At 41.7% G+C, this 10,002-nt stretch overlaps 1 protein-coding gene across 3 annotated transcripts in view; it reads left to right on the forward strand.

Moving 5' to 3' along the window:
* The window catches only part of STS (steroid sulfatase), a 200,258-nt gene extending 190,655 nt beyond the window's left edge, over positions 1-9,603 (forward strand). For all 3 annotated transcript variants that reach the window (XM_037732560.1, XM_037732558.1, XM_037732561.1), the window contains one exon: positions 6,387-9,603. In XM_037732560.1, the coding sequence (XP_037588488.1) occupies positions 6,387-6,760 (374 nt within the window). In that variant the 3' untranslated portion in view covers positions 6,761-9,603. The remainder of the gene's footprint in view (positions 1-6,386) is intronic.
* Positions 9,604-10,002: the final 399 nt, after the last annotated feature.

Raw genomic sequence — 10,002 nt, forward strand, 5'->3', positions numbered from 1 at the left:
CCCCCATGTCTCCTCTTATAGTCTATGCAAGTCTCACCCATAATCAGGCTAAGAAAGGCAAATGCATCTAACTCTTTTATAAAGACGTTGCTATCATCGTGGAACAAGAGAGTCTTCAGGCCTCTGGCACTGTCCGTTCTCCATCATATTTTTCTTGGAAGAGCACAGCAACTCTAGCTGTTTATCTCTGCTCCTTCTATACTGCCCTTTGATCTTTGGTCCCTGTTCTGTCCTTTAGAGCTGTTCATTCATTCATGCAGTTTATCACCAAGCCTTAGAGACTTGTGAGTACTGTCTGTCTCAATCTAGCTTCTGACTTACTTTATCAAATATAAAGTTTGTCTTATTTTATAGTTTAGCTCAGAGGTTCATGTATAGGGAGTGACGAAGTTGTGCTGTGATAACCATCAGCCCTGACATTTCAGGGGCTTAGCCTGGCAAACATTTATTCTCACTCCTGCTGTAGAACAAAGCTTCTCAACCTGGGTACTATTGACATTTGAGGCAGATGATTCTCTGTGCTGGAGGCTGCTGTGTGCATTGTAGACTGTTGGATAGTATCCCTGGCCTCTCCCCACCAGGTATCAGTAGCACGTCCACCCCGCTATGAGGACAGAATGCATCTTCCAACACGGCCAGAGGTTTGGGAGATAACTGCACATTCAATGCCTGTCCATGGTTGGAAGGTGAGGGTCTAGAAGGAGAGGGTTCTGCCATCCGTTTGTCAGGGACCACTCTGACAGAGGCCCCCTCATCTCGAACGTCACTAGCAGGAGAGACAACTCCTCTGCGCTGTGGCTGAGAAAAGACACTGCTCATGTTTGGCCAGAAGAGGCCATGCAGACTCCCTGACTTCAAGGAAGCTGGAAAGTGTTCTGGAGCACTCAGGTTATGCAGAGTTCACTGTCCCCAGGAGAGAGGCATAGTCTTGTTTCTGTGGCCTCAGGGTTCCAGGCTGGGGGCACCTTGCTTTAGCCGCTCTGGGTTAGAAGCAAGGGCCGTAATGGCACAGTAGCATCGTGTGATACCGCTGAGTGTCGGTCACGTGTACAGCGTCTTTACTTGTGCCAGACGGGCTTTCCAGGCATGGCTTTGTTTTATCTCACATGATGGCTCTGAGACTCCTGCAAGGCAGCAGTTTAAACATTCAGAGAGGCCTGGAAAGGAGTGTCCCAGGGTCCGAATTGTGCTCAGCTGTGTCATGGAGTGTTGTGACTGCTCTAAGCACAGCATTCAGAGCACAAGATGTGAGAGGCTTACATCATTATGAGAGGCCAGAAGCACTCAGGGCCCTTCAGCTAAAGACAGAATAAAGCTTCAAGGCACTTTTTAGGTGGACGATGTTAGAAGTTGTAGGTGATGTAGCCTGACCCTGTTCCCTGACCAAACCTAGGGTCAGGCTGCTATTTTTCACAGCCCAACAACAAGATGCGGATGAACTGGGGAGGAAGAGATATTTCTGTAACTGGGTATAGGGAGAAGGCCTGGAAAATATTGCCCAAACCAACTCAAAATTACACTTTTCTGGAGCTTATATAACTTCTAAGCCATATGTCTATATGTAAGTATGCATTCATCTAAAGGCATAAGTCATTAACTTCTTCTAATCTATAACTAAGGCCTGAGTCCTGAAGACCTTCCTCTGGAACCTCAGTAAATGTACTTAATCTAAATGAGTCCAGGTTCTGCGGCGATTACCCTTTTCTTGTCTCCTGCTAAATCATGGAGGTTTGGGCATTCCTTTAGACCCCCAATAAAACCTGTTTGTGGAGGTCTGGGAAGTTTCTTCAGACCCCCAGTAAAACTTGTTTAATTCTAAATGGGTTCTGCTAAGAATTCCTTTGTTACCTTGTCTTGCTTCAAGGTCTAGGAGAGGCCTGGGCAAAACTCTTGGTGGGCTTTTGTTACATCCCAGCCTTTGTATAAGGGTGGGGGCTCTCTCAGCTTTTAATATTTAACTTCACCACTAGGTCACTGCTGAAACAGATGTCATGGAGGCCTATGATAGTGAGACCTGGCTGCCACAACCCGACTCCAAGAGGTTAACAGGGAGATTCTGCTAGATACTAATATTGATTTTTAAAAAGATTTTACGATGTAACGAAAGTTCTCGTTTGCACTCTCTCTATTTTTGTCCTTGGTAGCACATGCGCTCATTTTGGGGACTTCCTTGAAGGGCTCCTACTTCCCGTGGCTGAGTTGCTGTAACATGAAGTAATAGAAATCACGTCTCTGCCTGTTCCAGGGTCAGAAGCCCCTGTAGTCCCCAGGAAATCCCAGGGATCTCAGAGACCTCTTTATTTCCCTTTGTTCATAGCTTAGTTTATTTTTAATAAGATAGCTGTTTTAGGATCCTACGTGGAGGATGCTGAATCAGTTTCTGGCTTAGGCATCAAGTTTTTCTCACTTAAATTCTATTTGCCTTTTTGTCAAATGACAATAAACTTTCTTGTCTCATAAGTTGAGTCACATTTTGTAGTGGCGCTTTTATATAAAAATATGTTTTGCCAGATGGGTGATGATTTTCTAAACATTTTGTTCTAGCACAGTGACATAACAGTACTGTGTCATATGTCATTGATAGCTTTGACCATTACTTGTGACAATTTGTTTTCTTAATTTGGGTAAGCATTTTAAAAATCTCAGTAGAATTATTGTCCTCATCATAGACTTAGACTACTTAAGTTTAAAAAAACCTGTCCACTTTAATTTCCCTGCATTCTTTATATCAAATTTAATAATTCCTTTTCCAGGTCATTGGATCTCAGTTATAAATGAATCTAAGTTCCCAGCTTCGTCAAAATATGTATCTGTTTCAGTCATGAGAGAGGAACAGTCTTTTTTCAGAGCAGTAGATGATAATTTTTTTTTTTTTTTGAGACAGAGTTTCTCTCTTGTTTATCAGACTGGAGCGCAATCACACAATCTCGGTTCACTGCAACCTCTGCCTTCTGGGTTCAAGCGATTCTCCTGCCTCAGCCTCTCGAGTAGCTGGGATTACAGCCATGCACCACCATGCCTGGCTAATTTTGTATTTTTAGTATAGACAGGGTTTCTCCATGTTGGGCAGGCTGGTCTCCAACTCCTGACCTCAGGTGCTCTGCCTGCCTCAGCCTCCAGCTGGGATTACAGGCTTAAGCCACCGTGCCCAGCCAATAATTTTTAAAATACAGTGGTGAATAAGCATATATTTAAAAATTTAACATTTTTCTAGTATATGAGGATATTCAAGATGAAGTATGTTATCAAAATAATTTTGGAATACAGGACTAAATATACCTATGAAAAATATAAGATGATGCTGGGCATGGTGGCTTACACCTGTAATCCCAGTGCTTTGGGAGGCCAAGGCAGGAGGATTGCTTGAGCCCAGGAGTTCAAGACTAGCCTGGGCAACATGGAGAGACCCCATCTCTACAAAAATTTTCAAAATATGGCTGGGCATGGTAGCATGCACCTGTGGTCCCAGCTACTTGGGAGGCTGAGGCAAGAGGATTGCTTGAGCCCAGGAGTTTGAGACTGCAGTGAGCTATGATTGTACCACTGCACTCCAGCCTGAGTGAAAATGCAAGACCTTGGCTCTAGAAAATACAAATCAAAAATATAAATTAAACAAAAGAAGATGACTATGCCAGGTGCCTTCTATTTTGTCCAGTGACTGAGTTGTACTTTTTATCTTGGAAATGACACCTTTGGAGATGTCAATTCCTGGGTTCCTAATGAATAACAGAACAAGCTCCCAAAGTAGGGATTGTTATCTTGTGAGCCACCGTACAATAAAATGTGCAGTTCTGTTTCTCTCATTTGAGTAAATCTAAAGTGGCCCAGAGAAACAGCACAAAGACTAAGCAATCTACCTTTTTATGAAAAGTTTTTAAAAATCCAAATGAAAGGATAAAAAGGCAAGCAACACCAGAACATGCTAAATAATCCTTTAGAATAATTAATTCTTAGTTCTACCCTTGTCTGAACTACCCAGCAACACCATTGCCCCCGCCCCCCAGGCCAGGGTGCCTGCATCTGTTGACTGGGCTTGACATCAATCTGATCTTCCAGCTCACATCTGGGGAGGATTGCGCTCAGGTGGTAATGAAGGGATCTGTGTGAGTGGCTTTCAAAAGCAAGTGGAAAATATAGGCTCTTTACATGAATTTATTCGGGGAGCCTGCATTCTCCTGGGGTTTTAAACACACAGAGGCTTGACTCGAATGTCAAGTTCAAAACGCCCTCTAGATTTGTGGCATTGGGAGCCTGAGCAAAAGGCTTGCTTCTCTGTGTAACCACTTTCTCTTTTGGCTGACCCTGATGAAGGATTCTAAGTGGCTGCAAACAGCAGGTTCTGTCAGCCTGTCTCCAAAAAGGCTTCTGAAGAAAATCTCTCATACCCAGGAAGCAAGTGTGGGATGAGAGGAGTGGATGGGAAGCATCTTAAGGTTACCTGCTGCCTTTTTAAACTCTGCTGGAGATGGTAACCAAGTCCCGGAATTCTTCCTGCAGCCTGGCGTGTCTGTGTGTCAGCTTGACCTTATCTTTCTGAAGCAGGTGCACTGAGCCCATGTAAAGTGCACAGATGTCATGTCCTGCCTCGCAGAGTCAGCTATGCCACAGACTGCAGGCATCTCATTATGAATCTCCTTTAATATATTCATCTAAACGTATTCACCTTGCTTCCCCTGTCTTTCTCAGCTTAAAACACACACACACACACACACACACACACACACACACACACACACACAAAGAGGCTGAATTTTCCCATCAATAACCTTGTCCAAGGTCAGGGGTGATTTGGGGACAATACAGACCCAGTGACTGTTGGTTTAAACCGATTGCATTAGTCTGTTTTGCATTTTGACCAGATGATCATGAAATGTCTGTAATTACAAAAGTAATCAATGTCATTATATGCACAAATGATCAGGATGACTTCCACATGGGTGGGGTGCTTCCTAGGAGGAATGTCTCTTTGGTTTTATGTAAAAGCTGTAAGGGCATTCACGTTCTGCATCTGATTCTAGTCGGTTCATACATTTTAATTCTCTGTTTTTATCTGCCACATTTTTCCTACCCAGGAGACATGTTTAGGCCTCTCTTAGGTGTTTGAGAGCAGGCAGCTCCTCGGAAAATAACATTGTCCAATAAATAGGAATGAATCAATTATTTCATAACTATTCATTTGTTTGTAAGTCAGTTTTTCCTGGCAATTTTAGTATTTTGGAGTTTATTGAAATAAAGAACTTATATTGTAAAAACCAACCATCCTATTCTGGCGTTGATGAATTCCCCTAATTTGGAATTTCTAACAGCTTTCAAAGGTATACATTGTATACCATTATATTGTAATTTAAAGATTTTTAGTAAGTTTATAGAGTTGAGCAATCTAATTTCAGAACATCTGCTTCATCCCCGAAAGATTATTTCCATTTCCCATTTGTAATCTCTCCTTCTCACTTCTAGCCTTATTTAATTCTTCTTTTAATATTTATTTATTTATTTATTGTGTGTGTGTGTGTGTGTGTGTGTGTGTGTGTGTGTGTGTGTGTATGTGGCTGGAGTGCAGTGACATGAGCATAGTTCACTTCAGTTTCAACCACCTGGGCTCATACAATCCTACTGCCTTAGCCTCTGGAGTAGCTGGGACTACAGGCACATGCCACCACACTCAACTTGCTTTTTTCTTTTTAAAATTTCTTATAGAGACGGGGCTTCACTATGTTGCCCAGGCTGGTCTCGAACCATTAGGATCAAGTGAGTCTTCCAACTTGGCCTCCCAAAGTGCTGAGATTATAAGCATGGGCCACTGCACCTGGCCCTCATTTAATTCTTTTTTTTTTTTTTTTTTTTTTTTTTTGAGACAGAGACTTGTTCTCTCACACAAGCTGTAGTGCAGTAGCGGAATCTCAGCTCACTGTAACCTCCGCCTCCAAGGCTCAAGTGATTCTCCTGCTTCAGCCTTCTGAGTAGCTGGGATTACAAGGACCTGCTACAACACCCAGCTAATTTTTGTATTTTTTAGTAGGGACGGGGTTTCACCACGTTGGCGAGGCTTGTCTCAAACTCCTGACCTCAAGTGATCCATCTGTCTCAGCCTCCCAAAGTTCATTTAATTCTTGATTCGACATTTTTTTGGACTTTCTGGAAACTGAAAACATAAACTGTTAACTGAGGTCCTAGCAAGCTTAAGGCTGTTCCCACTGGCTATGTGTGTGAGTGTCTACGTGTGGCTTCGTAATCTCTCCTATACATATAAACATTGTGCCTGCAGCCTTATGATGTCTTCACCTTCTTAAAGCACATGGCGGCATAATTTCCATATCACTTTTTCATTTGTGGTACATGCAAGGATGCTTCATACCTAATGCCATTTCCATCCTTTTAAACGACAGGTACATCCATCTGGAAGGCCTTTCTCTTCACCCCCAACTTTGACCCCGTGGGTTCCAACGGATGCTTTTCCACACACGTGTGCTTCTGTTCCGGGAATTATGTCACCCATCATGACCCACCTTTACTCTTTGATATTTCCAAAGATCCAAGAGAAAGAAACCCAGTAACTCCAGCCACTGAGCCCCGGTTCCATGAAATCCTCAAAGTCATGCAGGAAGCCGTGGACAGACACACCAAGACCCTGCCAGAGGTGCCCAACCAGTTTTCATGGGACAACTTTCTTTGGAAGCCCTGGCTTCAGCTGTGCTGTCCCTCCTCCGGCCTATCTTGCCAATGTGACAGAGAAAAACAGGATAAAAGACTGAGCTACTAGCTGTGCCTGGGCACCAGGCAGATGCATGTAGTAAAGCTCACCATCTTCATTATAAACACACACCTGGGAGTGGCACTAGGGAAAGCCAACTCCGCCCACACCTTGGATTTGGACTCATTCTCTATTTTATTAACTGAAGGCTTGGGCCAGAGCTCAACAGCTATTCAACTGGAGGGACAAAGGGGATAAGATCTGTAGTATACAGAGAGGAAGATGGTAGGTTTATGCCTTCTGCGGCCAGAGTCTTGGACTAATGGAAAGAGAATGACTAGAGGGGCATTTACAAGGCATACCAGCACAGGCAGATGACAAAAAGGTACAGAAGGCAATCTTAAAACAGAAGGGTGCAGGAGGTACCTTTACTCACCTCTCAGCAAATATGTATGTCAACAGTATATGTTATCATTTACTCTATAATCTGAAGTGATGCAATAACCACCATGATTCTGAAGCATAATAAAAAAGGCAATCAAATAAAAGAGTTTAGTAATTTAAATATAAGTAACTTTAAGGTGAATGAAAAATCTTCTTTAGGAATAATAGATGAGATTAAGTTCCACTTTCGTTGTTGGAAGGGAAGTCATTATTACTGGTATAGTTAGAACACATATCAAATGCTCTTCAGCATATATAGTTATGCACATGCATACATAAACACACACACACACATACACATGCACACGTATAGTATATTTCTTCCCTCAAGAGGGTTAAGATTTTAAAATGGGGACCTAGAAGCTGATCACTATTTAAGTAAAAACAGTAGAAGCTCACAAATAGATTTGTTTGCACGATGATTTTTTTTTTTGCAAAATTTTATAGTAACAAAAATCCCAAAGCAAATCTCTCCTGAACTGATTTCCATTCCATAATTTGTATTATTATTCTTGGATTCCACTGTTTTCTTTGGGAGAATGGAAGTTCTGAATTAAAAGCCCACTGTGGAGATGCTATGGTTCAGGGAATCTCTTCTAATGTAATTCAGAATAATTGGCCTAGAAAGTCTCTGATATTTGGAGGGGATCAAAAATCACTCACAAGCAATGCATGATCTATGCACATAAGCATGATTTCCTTTAGTTTTAGGCAGAAGTTAGTCATCAGAGAGCAGTCATGTATGCAAGTTTTGTAGCTGAGAAGTTTCATTGCTTCCAATTCACAATGAGATGAACAATTTTGCTTTCATTCTATTTTCCCCAAATCCCACAAGTCAGGGAAAACTCGTAACTGGTCGCATAGGAGAGAGCCTGATAGTGGCACAGCTGGAGATAGTTTCAAAGTCTAAACCACCAGCCCATCCTGAGGAAAGGCGCCTGTGGAATGTAAAGTGCAATCGTTTCTTCAGATACAAGACTTTCCCCTACAATATGATTGGATTCCCTTATGGCAAAATCGAGAGAAGCTGCCATCCACCTGTTTATGCATTCATCTCTTTTGTGGACTTGTCTGACCACTTTCTATTTGCCCAGAGTTTGCTCAATTCCAAGACAGTTCTGTGAATGGAACACCTGTAACCCCCACAACGGTTTGCAGAGAATGCTAGCCATGACTTGGGCTTTCTGAAAGTTGGCTATAATTTCTTTATCCCTACCCCCAACCCTGGGAAGTTGGAGCAGGAAGCGGGTACTATTGGGCTGGGAGGATTCAACAGCATTTCCCCAGTTACCCACTAAGTTCTTCTATTTCAGGCATTAATTTTGCTTCTCTTTAAAAAAAGAAAAAAAGAGAAAGAAGTGATTCCTACCGCCTAACTCCAGAATTGTTGAAAGCTGAAAAGTAAAAAGGATTCTTCCTTTTAACATTGATTTTTCATTCCAGAAATTGCAGGAGAATTTGTCTTTTTGCTTTAGAAAACATTCTTCTTAGAGAGGGCACTAGCTTACTGATGATATGTTAGGATTGCTACTGATACTATCACGTGGAAACTATTTAAAGCCACTGTTATAAACTTATGCTATAAGATGACAATATTTAGGCAAAGTCTAACATATTCAATGCAAGTAAGACTTTCTGAAAATACTTGATGATGTGGGAATGCTGCAGGATTAAATAACTTGAAGAGCCTTTATAGATTATACGAATGGCTATTTGTGTCTAGAACTATTTAATGTGTAAAATGTTAACAGCAAATGAAGGATGAAATATATCTCTAGATGCAAATGTATTGAGTTTAAAAGTGCCTCAAAATAATTGAGATCACATTTCAGGGCATTTAGCAATCAGGTTGATTTGTGGTAACCATAATCATCTTAGATATCAAATCATTTACCATCTGAAAGTTTTGATTTGAATGTATAACAGGAAACTGGAATTCTTTTGTCCAGGAGAAACCTCACAAACCTTCTTTACGGCATAGTTTTGTTGTTTGTCTGTTTCCCTTTGCAGAGCTGGAAGGCATGGCTATGTGTTTACAAAGCATCCCATTCATATTACCTCTGGAGTTGTATATCCAAACCTTAGTGGGCTTTGAAGCTTTAAACATTCTTTTAAAAAAATTATTATATTTCTAGCATTACATAGATGTTAAAAGTTAAGCAAATAGATTAACGATGTATACATAGGCATCATTTTAGAAGGTCAGCAATGCTTCAGGAAAAGCAATTGCAATCTACCTAGCTATGGGACTAAGAAAGCCCTGTTTTTTCAAAAATGGAAGCCCACTTCTCTGATTTTTCTGAAGGTCATACAATGAAAAGTGGAGGGGAAACACACACACACACACACACACACACACACACACACAAACAAGTATTTGGCTTATCACAGGAATCTAATTGTATTAGGTGAAAGGATTACTTAGAATATGTTAATGCAAAGTTAAAATTTTCCTTGGCAATTAAAAATGCTGTGCACTATAGTTTACAATAGCGAAGACCTGCAACCAACCCAAATGCCCATCGATGATAGATTGGACAGGGAAAATGTGGCACATATACACCATGGAATATTATGTGGCCATCAAAAACGATGAGTTTGTGTCCTTTGTGGGGACATGAATGAACCTGGAACCCATCATTCTCAGCAAACTGACACAAGAACAGAAAATCAAACACCGCATGTTCCCACTCATAGGTGGATGTTGAACAATGAGAACACACGGATACAGGGAGGGGAGCATCACACACTGGGGTCTGTCGGGGAGAAATAGGGGAGGGACAGTGGGGGGTGGGGAGTTGGGGAGAGATAGCATGGGGAGAAGTGCCAGATATAGGTGATGGGGAGGAAGGCAGCAAATCACAGTG

Source organism: Cebus imitator, unplaced genomic scaffold (assembly GCF_001604975.1).
Source record: "Cebus imitator isolate Cc_AM_T3 unplaced genomic scaffold, Cebus_imitator-1.0 Scaffold455, whole genome shotgun sequence".
NCBI classification, from domain to species: Eukaryota; Metazoa; Chordata; class Mammalia; order Primates; family Cebidae; genus Cebus; species Cebus imitator.